This window comes from Coregonus lavaretus, assembly GCF_964263955.1.
Source record: "Coregonus lavaretus genome assembly, chromosome: 15".
In the NCBI taxonomy this organism is placed as follows: domain Eukaryota; kingdom Metazoa; phylum Chordata; class Actinopteri; order Salmoniformes; family Salmonidae; genus Coregonus; species Coregonus lavaretus.
In genome coordinates this window covers 39,876,320-39,903,733 of record NC_140002.1, presented here as the reverse complement: position 1 = coordinate 39,903,733, position 27,414 = coordinate 39,876,320, and the positions used below count along the sequence as shown (strand labels likewise).

The window sequence follows — 27,414 nt, the reverse complement described above, 5'->3', positions numbered from 1 at the left end:
TGTGTTGGCTTTGTTTTAAGAACGGCTAGCTAGCTAGCTTCGTGCTACACCCGGCACACAATGGCTACTGTGTTGACTCTGACTCTGTTCGAAAAAAACGGCTAATTAGCTCGCTTCGTGCTACAGCCGGCACGGCGGAAGACACTGCCAAGACACAGTAGCTACCCACGATACCTAGCTATGACGCCGTAGCTGACTAGCAAGATAGCATCCATTAACACACAATTAGCACCAATACTTGGTTACAACAAACTGCCAAGAGTGTGTTAGCACACTAAACAGATGATTCATGTCCGTGTCTAGTTCCTTACATAACGCAGAACGCAGCAAAAATTAAACGTTGGCTAGAAGCACATTTAACAGTGGGACAGCTAATCGTTACCAGTAGCTACCCGCTAGCTAGCTAGCCTCGTGCTTCGATACTAACCTACAATAGCCTACGGAAACCTACAATAACAACAATACTACAACAACAACTATACTAACCTATAATAATAAATACAATACCAAACTACACTAACTACCAACCTACGATCTAATGCATGGTTAAGCTATACTCAACACCAAATGAGAAGTTTGCTTACCTCCAGCTAGAGAGCTAGCTAGCCTCGAGCTTCAATACTAGCCTACAATAACCTACGGAAACCTACAATAACAACAATACTACAATACTACAATACTAACCTATAATAAATACAATACCTAACTACAACTAACTACCAACCTACGATCTAATGCATGGTTAAGCTATACTCAACACCAAATGAGAAGTTTGCTTACCTCCAGCTAGAGAGCTAGAGAGCTAGAGAAAAACACGTCCTCTCCCGACTGCTGCTCCCGACCACATCAGATGCAGCACTCCATCACTCTCCTTCTTGGTAAAATAGCCCTTACACAGCCTGTTGGGTCATTGTCCTGTTGAAAAACAAATGATAGTCCATCTAAGCCCAAACCAGATGGGATGGCGTATCGCTGCAGCATGCTGTAGTAGCCATGCTGGTTAAGTGTGCCTTGAATTCTAAATAAATCACAGACTGTCACCAGCAAAGCACCCCCACACCATCACACCTCCTCCTCCATGCTTTACGGTGGGAACTACACATGCGGAGATCATCCGTCCACCCACACCGCGTCTCACAGACACAGAGGTTGTAACCAAATATCTCAAATTTTGACTCCAGACCAAAGGACACATTTCCACCGGTCTAATGTCCATTGCTCGTGTTTCTTGGCCCAAGCAGGTCTCTTATTCTTATTGGTGCAGCAATTGCAGCAATTCAACCATGAAGGCCTGATTCACACAGTCCCTTCTGAACAGTTGATTTTGAGATGTGTCTGTGACTTGAACTCTGTGAAGCATTTATTTGGGCTGCAATTTCTTAGGCTGGTAACTCTAATGAACTTATCCTCTGCAGCAGAGGTAACCCTGGGTCTTCCATTCCTGTGGCGGTCCACATGAGAGCCAATTTCATCATAGTGCTTGATGATTTTTGCGACTGCACTTGAAGAAACTTTCAAAGTTCTTGACATTTTCCGTATTGACTGACCTTCATGTCTTAAAGTAATGATGGACTGTTGTTTCTCTTTGCTTATTTGAGTTGTTCTTGCCATAATATGGACTTGGTCTTTTACCAAATAGGGCTATCTTCTGTATACCCCCCCTACCTTGTCACAACACAACTGATTGGCTCAAACGCATTAAGAAGGAAAGAAATTCCACAGCTGTTAATTGAAATGCATTCCAGGTGACTACCTCATGAAGCTGGTTGAGAGAATTCCAAGAGTGTGCAAAGCTATCATCAAGGCAAAGGGTGGCTATTTGAAGAATCTCAAATATATTTTGATTTGTTTAACACTTCTTTGGTTACTACATGATTCCATATGTGTTATTTCATAGTTTTGATGTCTTCACTATTATTCTACAATGTAAAAAATTGTAAAAAAAAAAAAAAAAAACTTGAATGAGTAGGTGTGTCCAAACTTTTGACTGGTACTGTATGTATGCATGACCGCAAGTCACTTTAGGATAAAAGCGCATGTTAAAAATGTCATACAGTAGCTACTTACAATACTGCATACTTGTTGGTAAATCAAAGATCCACAAGGCCTAACTGTCAGACCTAACTACATACTATTGTATGTTTTGGTACCTGTTTCACAAGGCAATACAAATTTAATTAATGTTATTATTTTGTAATACTTTGTAGCTTTTAACAATGATTTCCATCGAAGAAAATAAAGGATTGTCTTCAAGTGTAAGCAGTTAAATTATTTAAAAAGAATGTAACTTTATTTTTCCTTTGACCTTCAAACAATGTTTCTATTCTTTTTTTAAAATTTAATTTCTTAATAAACACCCCACAATTTATACAGAGGATATATATATATACACACACACACACACACACACACACACACACACACGTGGCTCGGTCATCCGGGATCCTTGCATGCATTGTTTGTTTTTAAATACAAAACCTGTATGTACAGAATACATCAGAATTATTCTCGGCAGTATAGTGTGTAAATGATTCGTCCTGCTCTTTTAATCAAAGATTGAAAGCTCAAAACAGCATGAGTGACGTAGACGTGAGAGACAAGTGGGAAAGCAGACTAGGCTGATGTGGATGGATCTGGAGGAAAATGGGGCAGGAAATAGCTGCACAGTTTATAACATAAACAGTACACCATGATACAACGCATACTAATGCTCTGACATGCCAACCACTAGGAATGAACAATTAATTTGGTATTAGGATTACAGAAATATAAAGCTTGTATGAAAGATGTTTGATATAAAGAATAAGAAACCATAGCTGATAATTATGTTCTGTCAACAAACAATTGTACATGTTTATGTTGTGTCAAGAAAAGCTCAGGGAATGATCGATGTGTCCAATTCAAACACCAGTTGTTGAGTCTTGTCATATTGACACTGGCAGGCAACGTGACTATCATTACAAGTAAGCCTTGTTGAAGTGTTGCTTTGAGAGCTTTGGAACTTGTGATCAGAAGAGGGGATGGGCTATGCTGCATGTTTCTGGGATGAGCATAGATATAACCAAATGGAAACACGGTAACGGAGTCAGAGACATCAACAGCTCTAGTTCTGGCGATGGCGATGCAGTGTGGTGGGTGGTCACTGGCAGGTAAAAGACGCATAAGGCATTTTGAACAGGGGAGGCAGCCAAACGTAATACATACCGAAACCATCAATCATCACTTAGAACATCATTGAAAATAATCTATACACGAAAATTGAACCGCATCAGAGATAAATTCCCAAAAACTTCAGTCAAAGGAGGCTTCCGTGGCCAGCTGGGATTTCAGTTTGTACAAGCATAGCATGTTCCAATTAACAGATAAACACAGACACAAAGCTAACTAAAATCATGGAATGTTCTATCTTGTACAGGTAATGTATGTACAGTAGTTCCAGCATCATGTCATTAATAAAATACTTGGCATATTAAAAAACAGTGATACCATACATGAGCTATACACATACACTACAAATTAGAGATGAGCTTCATTGGCAAAGTCACAGTAAAAAAACAGACAGACATGGGAGTGGGAACAACAGGAACTCTGACAACATAAACAGTAGCATGAGTAAGGAGTTAAATATTTAAAATCAGTGAGTAACACTGATTCAATCAAACAGACATTGCAGACAAAAATACCATTGTTCCTGCACCCCATAAAAAAGCACATTTGAAGTTAGGAATGGATTTTTGCAATAATAGGACCGTAATTACTGATGGAAACCAAATGAAACTCCTTTTAAGTGAAACTATTCGCAGCAGGAACAATTGTTCACTTTTCCTGCAATGTTAAGTTAATTGAATCAGACTTTGAGACAATTGACATGTACCTAAGAACAAACTGTACCCCAAAAGCTAATATATTAATATGGTTTTTGAACACTATATAATTTGTTTACATGCCTGATAGCTATACTTTTAGTTTCGGGTTGACACAGGTTTTTGGCTATTAGCCAATCCAGGGTTTCTCAACGAGCTCAAAGCACATGAATGCATCCAACTGGTAAATTCCCACCTCCCACTCAAGGATGACAAGTTTCCCACTAGTAAATACCAGATGGAGGGCCGTTCAAATGTATTTTTCCCAGTCGTATGTGGTAAACATAGAGAACGGTAGAGATATCATTGTTATATATATCCCTTTACGGCATCTGTGAGCGCACAGGCAGCGCCATTGAGGCCATAGTCAATTTTTTTCATCTACTACTTCTATGAGTTGGCAAACAAACTGAAAGGGTGCATACTGCTATCTAGAGTGTGTTGTTTGAACAGGTATAAAGCCAATGATGGCGATTTACTGCCACCTAGAGTTATGGAATGTTTGCTCACGAGTATACATTTATTGGCTGATCCCCCCTGATGATCTGGATGGAATGATGTGATCCGTCCTTCACCCACAGGAAGTCCCACCCAGTTGACTACTTTAAAATGGTGAAGCCCTCAATGGCAATGCCAAAACAGGTTTTATCCATCTAGAGTCCTCTATCTAACTCTATGGTGGTAAATTGCCACTTCGCACTTTATTAGTATTTTTACAAATGTCTCATCAGTTTGGAGCTGAAAACTCCTGTCACAACCTAAGGGGGTCATCAGGGGTGAAACACAAACAAAGCATATAAATAGAAAAAAATTAATAGATAAATAGTTTCCCTGATAAAATATTTCAAATGGTCAGGATTAATCTATGGGATCACCTAATTGCTTATTTTGTTTTCCTTATTTGATGTTTTGCAGTTGTGAATCCAACCAGAGGAGCAAGAAATAAACTTAAAGATTAAATATTTCAACATAAAAAAAAAAAACATTTCATTGCATCAAATTACTAAAATATACAATCTCAGGATTGTAAGTGTATATGGTACAATATCCCAACTACATACCCCTGTGCTTTCAACTAGTCCTATTCAAAATGAGCACGTGATACGATCAAAGCTACATGCAGTCACAGTAGTCTTATGTCTTTAGGTCTGCATTTGAGAGAAGGTCCTGTGACAGTGGGATGGCTCTCTCGTGTACTGTCAAGTGGTGAGCTACCAAAACCACCTGCAGTACCTCAGAGCATCCTCCCTTCCCCACAGCAGAGCAGCAGACAGACGGGTGACTGGACATGAGACCATCAGCAACCTTGTGCATGTGAGGAAGTCTCTATCCAGATGTGCTGCAGTACAACATCCTTCTGAGTCATGGACATCATGCTTTAAAAAGTAAGCTTAGCATTCTTCCCCCAAATGGCACTGTTATGGACAGTACAATAATTCTAGTCAAATGCAGACTGTAAGAAGTGTGTGTACCGGCATTTGGTTACTGCTGGCTCCTCTGAGGTAAAGCACTGTTAAGGACGTCCCAAGCTTTACCTCTGGGATATCAAACAGAGGTATAATGTGATATCACAATGCTCTTGTACAAATCCAATTCAAAATCCAAATTTGAATGCTAATTTGTTCGAAAAGAAAAGTCAGAGGTTAAGGACCACTTGAGTTATGTGGTATGGCTGGTGGGCCAGCATGCAGTTAAGTTCTCTGAGTGAAGAGTGAGTACATGCCTTTAAAACAGCTATCACTTCACTACCAATGTATTTTAATACAGAGTTGAAAACCCAGTGACTTCAGTGTTGGCACCACTAGGCTCAGTGGTGTCTGACCATGTGCCAGTCAAAATCACCATGGTGACAAACAGGTCTTCATCTTCACTGTGATACCCCCCTTAGTCTGACCTCTGACCTGGCTTTAGGTTCACCGGCTCTCATAAAGTCCACACTGCGCAGGTCACACAGACAGTCACACTGGTACTCTACACACACAGTACAGTAGGGTCCCCTGAGGGTAGGACATGACAGAAGCTAACAATCTGATGGATGAGAGGCGGGTCCCAGCTGACATGATATAGGAAGGGTGGGAGGATCTGAATTAACCCCTCCCTCTCCTGGCTCAATCAGCTGACAATGGGCTCCCTGCAACCCCCGGGCCCTTGCCCCTAAGGGGTCCTTGGTGATGAGCAGAGCGGACTGGAAGCCCCCTCCTCTGTGGGGTGTAGGGCTGGGGTGTGAATGGCTTGACTGGACAGGGGGTTGGAGGCAGTGTCCAGGCTCCTGTTAGACAGCAGACAGCTGGGTGGGCTTGGAGGCTGGCAGATCCAGTAGAGCCTGGACGGTCATGCCCACCTTCACCAGCCCACGCTCCTCTAGGATGTGGTGGGGCAAACACAGCTTGTCCTGCCAGGGCAGAAACACAGCACGCAGTAATCACCGGCCCTTCCAAAACACTTAAAGGACAGTACAAGTGAATTGATGTTTCTATCTCTGTCACGCTGCTCTGGGTGCCAGTCTATTTCTTTGTTGTAAGATGTGGTTGGCAAGACAACAAGGCAGTTGGCTAAACCAAAAAGAGTGGCACAGCTCAACCTATCCTCTTAAGCTTTCCACATTAAGTTCAGGAATCTGACAAAAGTTTATTTACATATGGTTATCTACAGATGTTTATCATATCTGTAGATGTTCTCCTGGTTAGGGAGTGTACCAAAACTGAGGAAAAAGGTATATCAGATCTCTGGGTGATGACAGAGGACGGATGGCAATCGAAGATAGTAGTGATAATAAACTGGGTGGTTTAAGACCTGAATGCTGATTGACTGATAGCAGTGGTATATCAGACCAAGGGTATGACAAAACATACATTTTTTACTGCTCTAATTATGTTGGTAACTGGTTTATAATAGCAATAAGGCACCTCGGGGGTTTGTGGTATATGACCAATATCCTACCGCGAAGGGCTGTATCCAGGCACTTTGCGTTGCGTTGTGCATAAGAACAGCCCTTAGCCATGGTATATTGGTCATATACCACACCCCCTCTGCCCTTATTGCTTAATTAAGTGATGTGTGTTTACCTGTGGCACACCCAGCTTCTTACAGGCATCTAGGAAGTTTTCCACATTCCTGCGGCATTTGGCCATGCTAAGCTTTGGCTGTGGGACAGAGTTGGTCAACAGTTACAGGCATTTTGTTTATTCTTCGCAGGTGGTTTGCTTTGGGGATTTTAAACAACAGGTTTTCAACTGGTGCTTACCACTGCTGGGGACGGTACATGGATGCTGGCCACAGACCGAGGACGAATGTGATTGGCCAGATGGCACAGGACAACGCCATCCATCAGAGCAGCTCCGACATCGTCCGGCAGCAAGACCTTCAGTCTGGACTCCAGGTTCTGAGAGGAGTCACAGAAACAACACTTTCAACATGGATTCTGTAGATCCCTGTTGAAACTGTAGATCACCTATGACAACCGCTAAGGCAAGACATGTATGAAGATTATTTTACAGGAGGATTTTGGAGTGACTAAGAGTGATCCACCGGGACACTATGCAACCTGCAGCTGTCTGGAAGAACAAGTAGTGACACATCGAGAATTCTGAGGAACTCCAGACAACATGAAAGAGCCCATTCAAGGCCCATCAGATGAGAAAAACATCTCAGAATTACACTGTATTCTTTTGTAAACTCTGTCAACAGCTGGCTGTTAACTCTGCCAATATAAGAGGCTTTTGGTTCCCACCTCTGATGAAAAGCTACTGATTTTCCATAGCCCTTTACACTCAAACCCAGTGTATACGGGTTGAGATGGGTAGATTTGGACACTAATAAACCCCTAAATTGGAACACAGTAACACGCTATACATGACGTCAGAGCTCTGGCTCTGCTCTCCACAGCGCTGTATGTGTTTTGACTGACAGTCATTCTGAACTTGAGCACCTCGCGCGACAAGAACTTTCCCCCATCTCTCCAGCTAATTGTGCAACTTTAGCAAATGTTTTGTTGTCCAAGTGAGGGAAATGCTGTAAATGAAGATGACTATGTATTTTGAAAGATGGGACGTGGAGGAGTATAATAAATACCACTTTGATGTCATACAAGCAAGCCGTGCACTTGACATTTCCATATCATAAAACTCATGTCATATACAGTGTCAACGTTAATGATCACTATGTTTGATGTACAGTTACAAGATGACGTGTCATACCATGGGTTGTTCGGAACAAAATTGGTCTGTTTGTCTATTGTGTCAGATGAACTGTTGTGTCCTCACCTTTGGTCCAAACTCTTCCCTTTGAATTGCTACCATGGTTATGCATTTTCTTATTTCTTCTGTATGAAATATTTCAAATTATCCTTATCCATATAGGCCAATAAAGGGTTAAAATTATTGAAAAATAATGCAGGAAATTTAGAGAATTAAAAGGACTGCTACATAATACTTTTTGTAAAGTCTAATCAGGTTATTGGTGGTGTCTTTTGATCAGTGTGTCATCTAGTGTTTTCTGAATCTCCTGACCTGTCGTAGGAGGCCAATCTGCTCCATCTCCTCTCTCAGGTGTTCCATCTTCCTCCTCATGGTGAAACTGGGGTCTGACGGCTCCTGACGGCTGCTTCGACAAAAAGCTACAACAACATATAGGGTGTGACGTACAGAAATCACTGAAATTACACATTTTGGGAGCATTCAAACAATGGACTTCTGGGAATACCTCTGAGCCCTGCAGAGATGAGTCTAGACTTTATACTGACATTATGTAACAAGTGTTGAATTTCATTTAGTAAAATTAAACAATCCGATATGCCTGATATTAGTGTACATTCCTTTTGTTGTTGTAAGTGCCCTTTTTTAATGTCGCACACTTCTTTCTGCATTCCCCCTCAAACATCCACTGCCCCCCTTACCTCCTTCGTCTACTGTACCCATGTGGAAGAGGTAGGTTACTAAAAAAATTGTCCTATGAAAATCATAATCCTATATGTGAAAACACAGATATTGAGTTTATATTGTCACTGACATTGTAATATTATGCTTTTCTACCAGTATATTGTGAAATGTATGCATTTCATGCATTTATTCACTTTTTATCTGTTCATTTGTGAATGCTGTACATGCTAGCTAGTTACTTACATTTTCTCTGAACATGTCGTCATTGGGCTAGCATGGCTATTCATGTCCCCTTTTGTACTTTACAGAGGAGTTGGTGCATAAGGGCAGCACAACACTTCATGTATGGATGTTGCTCGTTTCTTTATCAGGTATGTCGTGTTTTTGTTTATGATATTTTGACGATATTTGACTGTTAGTACGAACTGTACGTAACGTCTGGCTGTTATTGATGAAAGTTAGCTAGGCCCATAGGCTATACTGTACATTAGCTGCATTTTATACTGTGCATTATATTGTATCGTTGTCAAACAATATTGATATTCTTAGCCCTGTCTACTGTACCCATGTGGAAGAGAGGAGTTTGGCGTATTAGGGCAGCACAGTATTTGTTAATGGAAGCTTTTCCTGTAATTATCAGATAATAAAAGAACAACACTCAACACCAACCCTGATCCTTTAGTCATATGTAAACTGATCAAAACGCAACGCAGAAGCAATCTACACCGGTCACATTTACTCAGGCTTCTTTCCAAACATTACTGTAACTTTGGAATGTCCAGACCAGGGTTACTTCTAAGTCAGTCTAATGTGTATTTGAGTTTCAAACAAGTTTTGTTTAGTAACTCCCTTTAGTGTGGAAATCCTGAGCTCCTGTCCTAAAGATGTAAATGCATGGAGGATATAATAAATACTATAAATTATATAATAAATACTATTGCTACTTAGAAGGATATCTCCTTAGTAGCCTTTCTGTGTGTTCAACACCACATGTGTTTTTGTAAACTATTTATTGATGGCCAAATACCATGGAAATTCCACTGAACTCTTCCAACAATTTTACTTAGACAGTTGAGAGGGTCATCTCATTTGTCATCATTATCATTACAACAGAGACAAAGTTATCTGGAACTGCAGTCAAAGTGCAGTCAAAGGTCCAGTGATTGACCGGGGACTGCAGGACAGAGTGTAACTGTCAGGGACACATTGCCCTGTTTGTTGGATATCTATGAAAACCCTAAATAGTTTCTCTTTCTCTCTTTTTAAAAAGGGCAATATGCAGTTCAAACAAAGCAGCCACTGATTTGGTAAACAGCTGAGGGATGGGGCTGGAGAAGTGTAACCACTCACAAATTCATAGACAAAGCTATGGATGCAAGGACTGACCATGATATCAAAACTATAGTTTAAACCATGTTTTGAGGCTATACATTTGTATTAATTTTTTTTAACAATTAAATTGTTTACAAACAATGGAGTAGAAAAGCGTATGTTTGTCACACCAGCCTTCGCTTTGGCTCCCACTGCTGTCCAGCTCAGGCCTTCTAGCTGCTGCCGAACCTGCTGCTGGCAAACGCCCTTCACTCATCAACCCCGGATTTGTCTCGTCATCATTACACACACCTGGTTCCAATCCCCACTCTATCACTGTATATATACTCCCTCTGTCATTTGTCTTTGTCGGTCATTGTATATGTTGCTTGTTTTCCTGAGAGTAATCTCTCCTACTATTTCCTGAGTACTTTATATTTTGCACTGTGGGTTTAAGCTATGGTGCATTAATAAATTTGACTGCCTCCTGCCTACACTTGTGACAATGTTCTGATGGGGTACGAGTTGAACTAAGCTCATGAGGCATTTATAAGTTCAATTCATGGGTACTTATGGGTACTTATAATTAATTTAAAAGTCCAATAATGGATGTAACAATCACAGATTGCCCCTTTAAAGAAAGCCGCCCACAAGTAAATTCAACCTTTTACGCGTACGAAAAAGTAAAAAGATGTATGCACTCACTACTGGATAGGAGCCTCTACTAAATTACTAATATGACAAATGTACACTGAGGCACACGCAACAGTTGACATTGATTGTATTTGCATCAAACTAAAATACCTTGTGTCACACATAATGATAACTACTGGGGTATGACATTTAGCTCATCACCATAGCATGCCGAAGAGGTCATAAGCAATGTATCCCCACGCTTGGGACTTGCCCTGACAGACAAGCTGTAGCAGTCCATACTTCACCAGAATCACTACATTACATACACAGTAAATGCCACTATTAATACCCTGCATCATAATTGCACACCCTGTTCAAATTCACTGCTCCACCACATGCTCTCTGTTTTACAGTTATTTACAGAGTTCAAAACCTTGACTTGAAGACATTGAAATGTGTTGAAAATATGTGTGCCACTTGTATTGCCCAATCATACAATAATAAATAAAAGCCTTATAAGGAATGACTAACCCCTGAACAGGTTACTTAATTCAGGCTTACCTGATCTTGGCTTAAGGCCAAACACTGTGAGGGTGGTGCTGAAATCAACGTTTCGCAATACCTCCTGCACACAAAACACATCATTAGATTATTGGTCAGATAGATCAACTAATGAGGATATTTGCTTGAGTATGTGCTAACATAATTTGATTGTAATGTGCTTTTATTGTGCATTTGATTGGATAGCTATTCTCACCTCACACTCGTCATTCCCACTGGAGTTTCTTCGGGCACCCTGGCACTTGTACTGTGAGAAGAAAATAAGCATTAAGAAAGAGATTTCATCCATGCCCTAGAACATAGTTCGCCGTATTGTAAATTGCTTTCCGTTACATGAGTATACATGATCCCAATTTTTTTTCAAGACGCCGGTAATTAATAACAAATGAAATAGTATGTGCTGATTTATTGAAACACTGAACCATGTCACGAGCCGTAGTTTAAAAACTCAGTGGATAGTGCTAAAACAATGCCGATATCTGAATTCTGCCCTCAGGCCTGGAGGGAAGCAAAAGTAATTACACTACTCAAGAATAGTAAAGCCCCCTTTACAGGCTCAAATAGCAAACCAATCATCCTGTTACCAACCCTTAGTAAACTGGGAAATAATTGTGTTTGACCAGATACAATGCTATTTTACTGTAAACAAATTGACAACTGACTTTCAGCATGCTTATAGGGAAGGACATTCAACAAGCACGGCACTTACACACACAAACTACTGATGATTGGCTGAGAGAAATTGATGATAAAAAGATTGTGGGAATGGTGGTTCCAAATGTCTTCCATTTAAGAATGATGGAGGCCACTGTGTTCTTGGGGACCTTTAATGCTGCAGAAATGTATTGGTCAGATCTGTGCCTCGACACAATCCTGTCTCGGAGCTCTACGGACAATTCCTTCGACCTCATGGCTTAGTTTTTGCTCTGACATGCACTGTCAACTGTGGGACCTTATATAGACAGGTGTGTGCCTTACCAAATCATGTACAATCAATATAATTTACCACAGGTGGACTGCAATCAAGTTGTAGAAACATAAAGGCTAAATGGAAACAGTATGCACCCGAGGTCAACTTCGAGTCTCATAGCAAAGGTTCTGAATACTTATGTAAATAAGGTATTTCTGTTTTTTTGCCAAAATTTCAAAAAAACTGTTTTCACTGTCATTATGGGGTATTGTTTTCACTGTCATTATGGGGTATTGTGTGTAGATTGATGAGGATTTTTATTTATTTAATCAATTTTAGAATAAGGCTGTAACGTAACAAAATGTGGAAAAGGGGAAGGGGTCTGAATACTTTCCGAATGCGGATGACTCAACCCTGGATTGTAAACTGTCATGGTCAAAACATGTTGATATAACAGTAGCTAAGATGGGGAGAAGTCTGTCCATAATAAAGCGCTACTCTGCCTTTTTAACAACACTATCAACAAGGCAGGTCCTACAGGCCCTATTTTGTCGCACCTGGACTACTGTTCAATTGTGTGGTCAGGTGCCACAGAGGGACCTCATAAAATTATAATTGGCTCAGAACAGGGCAGCACGGCTGGCCCTTTAAATATACAGTGGGGAGAACAAGTATTTGATACACTGCCGATTTTGCAGGTCTTCCTACTTACAAAGCATGTAGAGGTCTGTAATTTTTATCATAGGTACACTTCAACTGTGAGAGACGGAATCTAAAACAAAAATCCAGAAAATCACATTGTATGATTTTTAAGTAATTAATTTGCATTTTATTGCATGACATTTTTGTTTTAGATTCCGTCTCTCACAGTTGAAGTGTACCTATGATAAAAATTACAGACCTCTACATGCTTTGTAAGTAGGAAAACCTGCAGAATCGGCAGTGTATCAAATACTTGTTCTCCCCACTGTACATGAGAGCTAACCATGTAAATCTCTCATGGCTCAAAGTGGAGGAGAGACTGACTTCATCACTACTTGTTTTTGTAAGAAGAGTTGACATGCTGAATGTACGAGGTGTCTATTTAAAACTACTTGCACAAAGCTCGGACACCCATGCATACCCCTCAAGGCATGCCACCAGAGGTCACACAATCCCCAAGTCAAGAACAGACTATGGGAGGCGCACAGTACTATAAGACACGCAAGTACACATGGATTTTGTATTGTAGATACGTGGTAGACTAGTGGCCTGAGGGAACATAATGTGTTGTGGAAAGTGTTATGAAATGTAATGTCTTATAATATTTTAAATCGTATATAAGAGTGCAATTTGGTAGTCATGGTCTCATACCTTTAGATAATCTTTCCTCAGATACTTGTTTCTCCTGCGCTCCTCGTTCTGGTTGAGTACAGGTGGAACCTCTGGCCACTTTGGCTCCGTGTCTGACTCGGACTTCAGGCTGCCATCGAAGGAGCACGAAGAGGAGGGCTAGAGAGAGAAAGAGAGAGAGAGAGAGAGAGAGAGAGAGAGAGAGAGAGAGAGAGAGAGAGAGAGAGAGAGAGAGAGAGAGAGAGAGAGAGAGAGAGAGAGAGAGAGAGAGAGAGAGAGAGAGAGAGAGAGAGAGAGAGAGAGAGAGAGAGAGAGAGAGAGAGAGAGAGAGAGAGAGAGAGAGAGAGAGAGAGAGAGAGAGAGAGAGAGAGAGAAGTGAAAGGTCAAGGTACTGGACACTGTACTAACCAAAATGGCAATGCAATAATGGACAAAAACCCCTTGGCTTGAGCAGCACTAGCATTTAATTTAAAGGGATGATTGACCTAAAGCCTCTCCGTACATCACTCAGTTATAAAAGGCTAACATGCACACAGACACGTCTTCACATGGATGATGATGAGGGTGAGGAAACAAAGGCATGTATGAAATGGGTGACCTCAGAGAAAGTGATGTCGTCGTCTGTGAAGTCGGGGTCCTTTCCAGAGACAGACAGAGAGGGGGAACAACATGAGTGAAACACAAACACCAAATCAAAATATAACCATGAATAATGCTGATGACCATGATGTAGTATTACTCACACAAATGGGAAGAATGAGTTGCTTGTTTCCTGTAGAAAACAGAAGGTACAGTAAGTCCTTACCTGCCCACTCAGCACTGACGCGCCACTACTCCCTTCATCTAGAGAGGCACTAGGAGAGAGACAGGAAAACACACTGACTCATTCGGTCACACAAACTTACATTCATGTACAATACCCTCATTTATGGGACAGTGTGTCATCACTAGGGAAACCAACCATCAATAACAACAGACAGACACAATGGAGTCTTTACTACAGACACCTTACAATGGGTTTCCAAAGAGGACAACGGGGCGATGAAACTTCGGAAGCCATACATTTTTTATGGAGGGAAGTGAAGTTGGGCGATGCGAGCATTGGCGAGGTAGCGTGAAGAAGGCGGGACCAAAGTTGGGGAAAGCTGAACTTGGCTCCAATCAAGCGCCGTCCACAGGGTATGGCATGGCGTTGCAAAATGGAGTGATGGCCTTCCTTCAAGATCCCTTTTACCCTATAAAAATCTCCCACTTTACCGCCACCAAAGCACCCCGAGACCATCACATTGCCTCCACCATGCTTGACAGATGGCATCAAGCACTCCTCCAACACCTTTTCATTTGGTCTGCGTCTCACAAATGTTATTCTTTGTGATCCGAACACCTCAAACTTCGATTCGTCTGTCCATAACACTTTTTTTCACTTTGAAGATGCAAAATATTTTTTCTTGTGAAACAAACAAGAAATAAGACGAAAAAACAGAAAACTTGAGCGTGCATAACTATTCACCCCCCCAAAGTCAATACTTTGTAGAGACACCTTTTGCAGCAATTACAGCTGCAAGTCTCTTGGGGTATGTCTCTATAAGCTTGGCACATCTAGCCACTGGGATTGTTGCCCATTCTTCAAGGCAAAGCTGCTCTAGCTCCTTCAAGTTGGATGGTTCCGCTGGTGTACAGCAATCTTTAAGTCATACCACAGGTTCTCAATTGGATTGAGGTCTGGGCTTTGACTAGGCCATTCCAAGACATTTAAATGCTTCCCCTTAAACCACTCGAGTGTTGCTTTAGCAGTATGCTTAGGGTCATTGTCCTGCTAGAAGGTGAACCTCCGTCCCAGTCTCAAATCTCTGGAAGACTGAAACAGGTTTCCCTCAAGAATTCCCCTGTATTTAGCGTCATCCATCATTCCTTCAATTCTGACCAGTTTCCCAGTCCCTGCCGATGAAAAACATCCCCACAGCATGATGCTGCCACCACCATGCTTCACTGTGGGAATGGTGTTCTCGGGGTGTTGAGAGGTGTTGGGTTTGCGCCAGACATAGTTTTTTCCTTGATGGCCAAAAAGCTCAATTTTAGTATCATCTGACCAGAGTACCTTCTTCCATATGTTTGGGGAGTCTCCCACATGCCTTTTGGCGAACACCAAACGTGTTTGCTTATTTCTTTCTTTAAGCAACGGCTTTTTTCTGGCCACTCTTCGGTAAAGCCCAGCTCTGTGGAGTGTACGGCTTAGTGGTCCTATGGACAGATACCCCATTCTACGCTGTGGAGCTTTGCAGCTCCTTCAGGGTTATCTTTGGTCTCTTTGTTGCCTCTCTGATTAATGCCCTCCTTGCCTGGTCCGTGAGTTTTGGTGGGCGGCCCTCTCTTGGCAGGTTTGTTGTGGTGCCATATTATTTCCATTTTTTAATAATGGATTTAATGGTGCTCCGTGGGATGTTCAAAGTTTCTGATATCTTTTTATAACCCAACCCTGATCTGTACTTCTCCATAACTTTGTCCCTGACCTGGTGCCGCTTGCTTGGTGGTGCCCCTTGCTTAGTGGTGTTGCAGACTCTGGGGCCTTTCAGAACAGGTGTATATATACTGAGATCATGTGACAGATCAGGTGACACTTAGATTGCACACAGGTGGACTTCATTTAACTAATTATGTGACTTCTGAAGGTAATTGGTTGCACCAGATCTTATTTAGGGACTTCAGAGCAAAGGGGGTGAATACATACACTACCGTTCAAAAGTTTGGGGTCACTTAGAAATGTCCTTGTTTACCATGAAAACATACATTAAATGAGTTTGAATAGGAAATATAGCAAAATGAATAGGAAATGTAGTCATTGACAAGGTTAGAAATAATGATTTTTAATTGAAATAATAATTGTGTCCTTCAAACTTTGCTTTCGTCAAAGAATCCTCAATTTGCAGCAATTACAGCCTTGCAGACCTTTGGCATACTAGTTGTCAATTTGTTGAGATAATATGAAGAGATTTCACCCCTTGGTTCCTGAAGCACCTCCCACAAGTTGGATTGGCTTGATGGGCACTTCTTACGTACCATACGGTCAAACTGCTCCCACAATAGCTCAATAGGGTTGAGATCCGGTGACTGTGCTGGCCACTTCATTATAGACAGAATACCAGCTGACTGCTTCTTCCCTAAATAGTTATTGCATAGTTTGGAGCTGTGCTTTAGGTCATTGTCCTGTTGTAGGAGGAAATTGGCTCCAATCAAGCGCCATCCGCAGGGTAAAGCATGGCGTTGCAAAATGGAGTGATGGCCTTCCTTCTTCAAGATCCCTTTTACCCTGTACAAATCTCCCACTTTACCGCCACCAAAGCACCCCCAGACCGTCACATTGCCTCCACCATGCTTGACAGATGGCATCAAGCACTCCTCCAGCATCTTTTCATTTGGTCTGCGTCTCACGAATGTTCTTCTGATCCGAACACCTCAAACTTCGATTCGTCTGTCCATAACACTTTTTTCCAATCTTCCTCTGTCCAGTGTCTGTGTTCTTTTGCCCATCTTAATCTTTTCTTTTTATTGGCCAGTCTGAGATATGGCTTTTTCTTTGCAACTCTGCCTAGAAGGTCAGCATCCCGGAGTCACCTCTTCACTGTTGACGTTGAGACTGGTGTTTTGCGGGTACTATTTAATGAAGCTGCCAGTTCAGGACCTGTGAGGCGTCTGTTTCTCAAACTAGACACTAATGTATTTGTCCTCTTGCTCAGTTGTGCACCGGGCCCCCCACTCCTCTTTCTATTCTGGTTAGAGACAGTTTGCGCTGTTCTGTGAAGGGAGTAGTACACAGCGTTGTACGAGATCTTCAGTTTCTTGGCAATTTCTCGCATGGAATAGCCTTATTTTCTCAGAACAAGAATAGACTGGCGAGTTATTTGTTTCTGGCCATTTTGAGCCTGTAATCGAACCCACAATTGCTGATGCTCCAGATACTCAACTAGTCTCAAGAACGCCAGTTGTATTGCTTCTTTAATCAGCACAACAGTTTTCAGCTGTGCTAACATAATTGCAAAAGGGTTTTCTAATGATCAATTAGCCTTTTAAAAAGATAAACTTGGATTAGCAAACACAACGTGCCATTGGAACACAGGACTGATAATGGGCCTCTGTACACCTATATAGATATTCCATTAAAAACCAGCCGTTTCCAGCTACAATAGCCATTTACAACATTAACAATGTCTACACTGTATTTCTGATCAACATTTTATTTTAAATGGACAAAAAAATTGCTTTTCTTTCAAAAACAAGGACATTTCTATGTGACCCCAAAATTTTGAACGGTAGTGTATGCTATTTTTTAAATTTCACTCCAAATAAAAATCAAGTTAAATTACAGGTTGTAATGCAACAAAATAGGAAAAACGCCAAGGGGAATGAATACTTTTGCAAGGCACTGTATGTGGGAACTCCTTCAAGACTGTTTGAAAAGCATTCCAGGTGAAGCTGGTTGAGAGAATGCCAAGAGTGTGCAAAGCTGCCATCAAGGCAAAGGGTGGCTATTTGAAGAATCTCAAATATAAAATATATTTTGATTTGTTTAACACTTTTCTGGTTACTACATGATTCCATATGTGTTATTTCATAGTTTTGATGTCTTCACTATGATTCTACAATGTAAAAAAAATAGTAACAATTAAGAAAAACCCTTGAATGAGTAGGTGTGTCCAAACCTTTGACTGGTACTGTATGTAAATAAGGTTGTTCTGTTTTTTATTTTTTGTAAATTTGCAAACATTTCTAAAAACCTGTTTTTGCATTGTCATTATGGGGTATTGTGTGTAGATTGAAGAGGGGAAAAAATAATGTCATTAATTTTTTGAATAAGGCTGTAACGTAACAAAATGTGGAAAAAGTAAAATACTTTCCGAATGCACTGTATATTATGACAAGATCCTATAACATGAGTCATGGGGACAGTTTCAATGACGCATGAATGGCATGCTTTAAAGTCCATGACTAGGCTTAACTTGCGCCCAGGAAACTGGCTAGTTTTATGCAACCGACCCAAGGTCTCAGAGTGTAAGGGGCAGGAGTCATGTGTTTAGGCAGAGCTGTGCTGTATGTACCTGCGGATGGCCTGAGAGGGGGACCTCTGTTTGCTGCTGGAGCTGCCAGAGTGACTGAGGAACCTGGACAGGTAGACAGAGGGAGGGGGGATTAGTAAGGATTAGTATCATCTCTCTATTTTCACTCTGCAGGCACAATGTGTTCAGGCAGGCATGATATGGTATGGTATGGGCTCAGGTGGATTTAAGAACTGGAGAACAACAGACAATCTAGCTAATGGTATGCATCCATCTTACAAGGCACAGAAACATGCATTTAAAACTCCAGCGTGACATTTTTCACTATTATAATTAAACAGACACCACCTCCTTAAACTTTCACAATCTCACTCTACCACACATCTCTCTCTCTCTACCTGTGTGCACGGCCGGCAACCCTCCTTCGATGAATTAGACTCTCTGCTCTACAAATTAAGGATCGTCGTCTAGTAGCCACATGTGTGCACCAATCAGGTCCAAGGAAGAGGCGAGGTGGGAGAGCAGGGAGGGAATAAGAGGAGAGAAGACAGGAGCCAATGACAGGGAGGTTTGTTAGATGCAGAGCGGGAAGAGAGATAGTTAGAATGTGGTGATGGAGTAATAACTTCAGGAGAAAAAGGAACAGCAAAATGTCTGGAAAGGACCTAAGGTCTGCCCATACAATGGATAAAATACAGAGAATACGCTCTTAGAAAAAAAGGTTATATCTAGAACCTAAAAGGGTTCTTCGGCTGTCCCCATAGGAGAACCCTTTGAAAAAATGTTTTTGGTTCTAGGTAGAACCCTTTTGGGTGCCATGTAAAGCCCTTTCCACAGAGGGTTCTACATGGAACCCAAAAGGTTCAACCTGGAACCAAAAAATAGTTATCTATGGGGACAGCCAAATAACCCTTTTGGAACCCCTTTTTCTAAGAATGTATAGAAGGACCCAATACAAGAGAAATGATAACATGTACTCTTCACATATCACCTGCTGTCTGCAACAGCTACGGCTGGCTCACGGTGACAATTGATTGTAGTTAACCTAATAACTGTGGTTAGAACCCCAATAAATAGTCAGAAACCCATAACTGTCAGGGGTTGTAAATCAAGTCCTTATCTTTTCTGCCCAACACTCTTGGAGACTAAAAAGAAGAGTCCCTCCCCTCCCAACCCTCTCCTCCAAGAACATCCCAGGACCTTCCTGCTCTTTCACTGTAAGGGGTCAAGGGTAGAGAGAGAGAGAGCGCGAGCAGGGGTGGGGGTGGGGGATGCTGAGCTCAGCAGTGGCGAGGAGGACAGAGAAATATGGGGCTAGGGGCAGGGCAGAGCTCAGAGTGAGGTGAGGTCAGAGAGGAGGGAGGGGCCAAGGGGTCAGAGGTCAGCCTCTCACCTGTTCTGTTGCTCCTGCTGCAGGAGCTGAACGGCAATCTTCCTCAGGTCCAGCACCTCCTTCAGCTCCTCCTCCTCCTCCTCCTCCTCTTCCTCTGCTAGCTGATCTTTATCAGAGCTGCAGGCCACAGGGACATGACCTTTTGAAGCCAAATCCTATGCCACCTACTTCACACTCACTGTAATAACATTAACTCACTATGTGGCCATACTATAGTGGCAGCTATCCAACAACATAGTCTTCTCAGCATGTCTACTGTCTTGGCCTGTTGTTATTATTATTACTGCTATCATCTAGCTGCTAAGTATCAACTCACCTACAGTACATTAACCAGTGTTGTAAATTAACTATCTAAGGAGACTGATAGATCAATATTATTTCAGTTCAAACTTAGAAGAACTTGAAGGTGAAATCTCTTCCCTTCCTCCTCCTGTCCATCTGTGTAGTGAGGACTTACCCAGACTCCTCTTTCCAGTTCTCCTTATCTTTGCTTTGGTGTGACTTGTTAAGAACCTTCTCCAATTCCTGAAACAAAACAAAAAGTAAGTTTCATTAATTCAATATATATATATATATATATATATATATATATATATATATATATATATATATATATATATATATATATATAATGTTATAATTAAGCAATAAGGCCAGAGGAGGTGTGGTATATGGCCAATATACCACGGCTAAGGGCTGTTCTTAGGTGCTTGGATACCGCCCTTAGCCGTGGTATATTGGCCATACATCACAAGCCCAGAGGTGCCTTATTGCTATTATAAACTGGTTACCAATGTAAATAGAGCAGTAAAAATGAATGTTTTGTCATACCCGTGGTATACGGTCTGATATACCACGGCTGTCGGCCAATCAGCATTCAGGGCTCGAACCACCCAGTTTATAACAAGATGTGTAAAACCCCTACACTACTATCCAGGTTCAATCACAAGCCTGTTTTCCATTATCGATCCAAGTCAGGCCGAGACACATTTAATTTGGCCTTTCAGCTCTGTGCTTTGGCTTATTCCACAAGTTTCCCCCCAAAAAACCTAACGAGATGATCTGTTGGCCTTTTCCACTTGTAAGGGAGGCCACCCTAGCAGTGGAGGTTTCAGTGCAGAGGCAACAAGAAGTGGCAGTGCAATGTCCAGGTTGGATGTTTATTTACAGTGCAGGAGTGGCAAACTGTACACTACGTACATATGTACGAACAATTACACAAACAGGACGTAGACTGGTAAACTAACAAATAACTGAAAATAAATCAAACACCAGGCCTCCATCATGCCTGAAAACAATGTCTGTCCAACAATGAAATGACAGGGCTTAAGTACATCTCAACATGGCCTTTACCTTGGAAGAAACCACTTCCGACTAATCACAAATACATGGTCAAAATACATACATGAAATCATCAAATGTCAACCCCATTGACATTTCATAAATATGCATACTTCAATTAATAGTGTCGCACCATGCGCAGCCTGGGAATCACCTGGTGCGACTGTGCGCCCCATACAGAAATACTTGCTAAGACCAACTGCAAGAGTATGAAGGCCATGGTCACCCAACACCAACTGCGCTGGCTTGGGCATGTCATTAGAATGTCTCAGGAGCGCTTGCTGTGGAAGATCCTGTATGGCCAGCTACATGTTGGCCGGCGGTCTGCAGGGGGGCAGATGAAGCGCTACAAGCACCAGCTGAAAACGTCGCTGAAGAAGTGCAACGTCAAACCCACAGACCTAGAGGATGCTGCTGCCGACCGTTCCACCTGGCGGCAGCTCTGCCAGAGCGGTGTACAGAGGAGGAGGAGGAGGAGAGGAGCACAAAGCGACAGCAAAAACAGCTCAGGAGATACAACCATGTTGCCCCCGCCAACACAGACAGACATACAACCATGTTGCCCCCGCCAACACAGACAGACATACAACCATGTTGCCCCCGCCAACACAGACAGACATACAACCATGTTGCTCCCGCCAACACAGACAGACATACAACCATGTTGCCCCCGCCAACACAGACAGACAACCATGCCTGCCCCCACCAACACAGACAGACATACAACCATGCTGCCACCACCAGCACAGACTGAGACATATAACCATGCTGCCCCCGCCAACACAGACTGAGACATACAACCATGCTGCCCCCGCCAACACAGACAGACATACAACCATGTTGCCCCCGCCAACACAGACAGACATACAACCATGTTGCCCCCGCCAACACAGACAGACATACAACCATGCTGCCCCCGCCAACACAGACTGCATACGCCCCACCTGCAATAAAGTTTGTGGATCTCGGATTGGACTCTACAGTCACCAAATAATTCACAGTTAACTCAGAAGTGGAAGTCATCATCGGATACGATGGACTACCGTGAATGAATGATAGCAGAAATAGGTAGATGTAACATTTAGCTCCCCCCTTGGATTTGGCCAGCATGGCACTAGCCACCACACAGGATATCTAGCGCTTCAGACCGCGGACCTAGTTGGACAACCCTCCTGACGCAGCAGGAAGAAATCATTCACCTCTTCAATCAACGATGATTAACACGTAAGTTTGTAACAGAGTATATATGAATAGAATACAAGCTCGGACTGACACCAGCTCTGTGACACCGCTCCACAAAAGTAATGTGGACACCCCTTCAAATTAGTGGATTCGGCTATTTCAGCCACACCCGTTGCTGACAGGTGTATAAAATCGAGCAAACAGCCATGCAAACATTGGCAGTAGAATGGCCTTACCGAAGAGCTCAGTGAATTTCAACGTGGCACCGTCATAGGATGCCACCTTTCCAACAAGTCAGATCGTCAAATTTCTGCCCTGCTAGAGCTGCCCCGGTCAACTGTAAGTGCTGTTATTATGAAGTGGAAACATCTAGGAGCAACAACGGCTCATCCGCGAAGTGGTAGGCCACACAAGCTCACAGAACGGGACCGCCGACTGCTGAAGCGCGTAAAATTAGTCTGTCCTCAGTTACAACACTCACTACCGAGTTCCAAGCTGCCTCTGGAAGCAACGTCAGCACAAGAACTGTTCATCAGGAGCTTCTTGAAATGGGTTTCCATAGCCAAGCAGTTGCACACAAGCCTAAGATCACCATGTGCAATGCCAAGCGTCGGCTAGAGTGGTGTAAAGATGGCCGCCACTGGACTCTGGAGCAGTGGAAACACGTTCTCTGGAGTGATGAATCACGCTTCACCATCTGGTAGTCCGACAAAATAATCTGGGTTTGGCGGATGCCAGGAGAACGCTACCTGCCCCAATGCATAGTGCCAACTGTAACGCCCCCGTGCACAAAGCGAGGTCCATACAGAAATGGTTTGTGGAGATCGGTGTGGAAGAACTTGACTGGCCTGCACAGAGCCCTGACCACAACCACATCGAACACCTTTGGGATGAATTGGAACGCTGACCGTGAGCCAGGCGTAATTGCTCAACATCAGTGCCCGACCTCACTAATGCTCGTGGCTGAATGGAAGCAAGTCCCCGCAGCAATGTTCCAACATCTAGTGGACAGCCTTCCCAGAAGAGTGGAGGCTGTTATAGCAGCATAGTGGGGACCAACTCCATATTAACGGCCATGATTTTGGAATGAGATGTTCGACGAGCAGGTGTCCACATACTTTTCGCCATGTAGTGTACTTGAATTATTTGCCTGACTTATGGCACTTGAGATCCCATACCTGACATTCACATCTTTTAAGTTTTATGACTTGATGAAAGGTATGATTAGTTTTAAGCACTGATCAAACTTGTACTGACAATCTCCTATACCCCAGAGCTCATAGTGGAATAGGAACAGGGAGTGCTAGCACACCCATGGACAGTGGAAGACAGGCTAGTTAGTGGTGTACATGTAGTGGCCATACAGCTCCCTATGGATTACTTGTGATGTACCTTTATACATGAGATGTAGGGTCCACCACTCTGCTGCCGATCCCCCTCTGACAGGGCAGCATCCTCCTCTGGGTTGGGCTCGATGAAGTCATAGGGGTCCTGATCTACGGGAACAACACACCAGGTTGAACCTCAGACTATGTGCTTGTTGCAAGTTGAGCACATTATTGCTCAAATACTGTTTCCTAACAGTAAAATCCACTGCATCTAAACCGGTCTTACCTTTGCATGAGTCCATCTTGGAGAGGAGAGAGAGGGCGTCGGCGCGGGCCGTCTCTGAGACCTGAGAGTGCAGGCTGATGGTGTCATCATCAGAAGGCTAGAGGAAGAGAGGAAGGGGCGAGGAGAAGGGAACTTAAGAGTTAAGTGAGCATGAACCATAAACGAGTGTACTGAACAGGTCTGCACGTACTACAGAAGGTGGTTGACTTGGGGCGGAGCTGACAGGAACTTTGTACAGGCACCTCAAATATTCTACTGCTTTAGTTCCTGCAAAATATTGTAGTGTTCCAGCACCTAAATGAGTACCAGCACCTACTTCAGTCCAGTCCAGTATGAAAATGTATGCACTCATTAACTGTAAGTCGATCTGGATAAGAGCGTCTGCTAAATGACTAAACTGTAAAAAATGTAAAGTCAAACACTGACTACAGAATAAATACAAAAACTACAGAATAAATACAAAGTGGCAGTATCAATTTGCCATGGTTGAACGCACACCAATAGGCCTCGTACAGTCTAAGCCTGACTACAGTGGGTGAACTCTGACCTCTGTCGTAGACAGTCTTTTATCCCCATTGTCACTGCCGATACCAGAGTCAGGCCCGTGGTTCTTACTGGGGTAAAAATCCTCCATGCTGTAGAGACATATAAAGGTAGAGTCAGTAATAAAACAGTCAGACAGTTTCGTTTAACTCACATTCACGACAACATCATAAGCACTTCATAATACGTCGAACATATGTCATTAATCTTCAAATATGTCATACTAGTTGTCATTATAGTTTAATGGAACACACTATTCATGATGCATATGGGCGATTGTCTGGTCTGTAGTATGATATAAGAGTGTACCTGTCTGTCAGAGGCTGGGGAAGGCAGCGTTTTCCCAGGGAGGGGAGGTCCAGAGAGTCAGGCTTCTTATCCATCCTACATGTTTGGATGTTCAGGTACTTAAAGATGTGCACCTTGCCCTTCAGGCAGATCTGAAACACACAAATACAAAGTACATGAAATAAACATCCTAAATATATAAGGGCTGAAATTAAGTGTCCAACTGACCAGAGACTGTGGTATTTCATGAATACTATCACAGCTGGGGGGGGGGGGGGGTCTAGGCACGTTGCCGAGCTGAGGTTAACCTGTGTATTACTGTAACCACGTCCCTGATACACATCGAGATGGCAGTGGATATTCCCATGCAGCGCCAAATGTCATTTACAGCACAAACTACCACAGATGTTGCCACATAAGAACACACACACACCTGTGCAGGTGGGGACTGCATAGGGTTGTTGTCGAGGATGATGTGCTGCAGCTGCCTGAGTTTCCTGTAGACAGGAGGGATCTCTGTGATCTTATTGCAGGAGAAGTCTAGTCTGGTGAGTGGCAGGTCCGCCAGCTCTGGAGAGAGAGCGAGGGGTAGAGAAAAAGAAAGAGAGCATAAGAGGGTTTGGATATAGAATAAGGAGAGAGTACGGTAAACCTATGTAGTTGGTATCTGTCACTGCCCTGGGGTCCAGAGAGGTGTTGGTGAGGGAGAGAGAGTGAAGAGGACCAGGGGAGAGAACGTAAACTGCTACATACCCTCAGGCAGCATGTGAAGACAGTTCCTCCTGATGTTGAGTTCCCGTAAGGCCTGGAGCCTCCCCACCTGAGGGGGCAGCACCTGGATCTCATTACAGCTGATGTCCTACAGGGGGAGACAGAGAGCTGGCTGTCATACAGAGGCCTACAAATAACTGGACATAGATCACAAATCCAGGTACACATGCATGTGGAAAAACACGCACGCGCCCACACTCATGAGCTCTGGGCCAGTGCTCACCAGTTCCATCAGCTCTTTGGCCTTCCCAATTTCCTCTGGGATGGACACTAGCTTGTTGTTGCTCACCACCAGCACTTTGAGAGGGAGGTTGAACAGGTATTTTGGCAATGTTGAGAGAAGGTTCCGGCTACAGAAACACAAAATACACATGCGCACTATAGTCAGTATTCAAGCTTTGTCCTGTGTGCAAGTATAACATTGGATACATCAGGAAAAGATCAAGCAACAAAAAGGTCTCCTCTGTGTTAAAATAATGTTAGTGAAACAGAGGAGACTGCTATCTAACTGTGTCTGGGAAATCAGCAGTACTATATAGACATCATCTACAAAACAACATCCCAGTGTATTTCTCATACTATGAAAGAGGAAATGCTCTTGCTACTTGATCCTGTGAAGTCCCTGAAAGGGGAACACCATTTCTCCTGAGATGAAGCAGAATAAAATTGAATATAGCCGTGAGCAGCAATGAACGGGGTTCACAGGATGACAGAAAGGACACAAGCTCAGTTGGATAACAAAGCAAGCACTCTATCATGTAGCAACTATCTTTTTTTGGTATTTTATTAGGATCCCCATTAGCTGTTGTGAAAGCAGCAGCTACTCTTCCTAGGGTCCACACAAAACATGAAATATAATACAGAACATTAATAGACAAGAACAGTTCAAGGACAGAACTACATACATTTAAAAACGGCACACAGCCTACATATCAATACATACACACAAAATATCTAGATCAAATAGGGGAGAGGCATTGGGCTGTGAGGTAGTGCTTTAACAGTTTTTTTATCTGTTCATTTGAGCAGTAGGAGATGGAATGGAGTTCCATGCAATAATGGCTCCATATAATACTGTACACTTTCTTGAATTTGTTCTGGATTTAGAGACTGTGAAAAGACCTCTGGTGGCATGTCTGGTGGAGTAAGTGTGTGTGTGTCAGAGTTGTGTGTAAGTTGACTATGCAAACAATTTGGAATTTTCAACACATTAAAAGTTTCTTATAAAAAGAAGAAGTGGTGCAGTCAGTATCTCCTCAACCTTTCGTATTTATATTAGCCCTCTGATTACAATGAAGAGCAATACGTGATGCTCTGTTCTGGGCCAACTGCAGCTTAACTAGGTCTTTATTTGCAGCACTTGACCACATGACTGGACAATAATCAAGATAAGACAAAACTAGAGCCTGCAGGACTTCCTTTTTGAAGTGTGGTGTCAAAAAAGCAGAGCATCTCTTTATCATGGACAGACCTCACCCCATCTTTACAACCATTTAATCTATGTTTTGACCATTACAGTTTACAATCTAAGGTAACACCAAGTAGTTTTAGAGATTCTCAGGACCAGTTTACTACTGACCACCCATTCCAAAACTGACTGCAATTCCTTGTCTTTCTTTGTGTGCAATAAAAGGAAGTTTAGTCTAGTACTGTAGGTTGGTTATCTTTCTCAAATTTATTAGAGGCTAATTCATTGAGTCTATATACCAAATCTGGAGTGAATCTGACGTATGTTGCCCGA

At 42.6% G+C, this 27,414-nt stretch overlaps 1 protein-coding gene across 1 annotated transcript in view; it reads right to left on the bottom strand.

Moving 5' to 3' along the window:
• Window positions 1–2,280: 2,280 nt before the first annotated feature.
• LOC311142880 (leucine-rich repeat and calponin homology domain-containing protein 2-like) overlaps window positions 2,281–27,414 on the bottom strand; it is a gene marked incomplete at its 5' end in the record, with an annotated part of 50,839 nt that continues 25,705 nt past the window's right edge. The window contains 19 exon segments of the mRNA XM_084178586.1: window positions 2,281–6,255; window positions 6,929–7,006; window positions 7,108–7,245; window positions 8,372–8,478; window positions 11,249–11,312; window positions 11,445–11,495; window positions 13,512–13,649; window positions 14,089–14,127; window positions 14,296–14,344; window positions 18,584–18,646; window positions 19,935–20,051; window positions 20,392–20,459; window positions 23,850–23,953; window positions 24,072–24,168; window positions 24,619–24,706; window positions 24,924–25,054; window positions 25,336–25,472; window positions 25,656–25,761; window positions 25,897–26,023. Coding sequence (XP_084034712.1) covers window positions 6,136–6,255; window positions 6,929–7,006; window positions 7,108–7,245; window positions 8,372–8,478; window positions 11,249–11,312; window positions 11,445–11,495; window positions 13,512–13,649; window positions 14,089–14,127; window positions 14,296–14,344; window positions 18,584–18,646; window positions 19,935–20,051; window positions 20,392–20,459; window positions 23,850–23,953; window positions 24,072–24,168; window positions 24,619–24,706; window positions 24,924–25,054; window positions 25,336–25,472; window positions 25,656–25,761; window positions 25,897–26,023 — 1,822 coding nt within the window. The 3' untranslated portion in view covers window positions 2,281–6,135.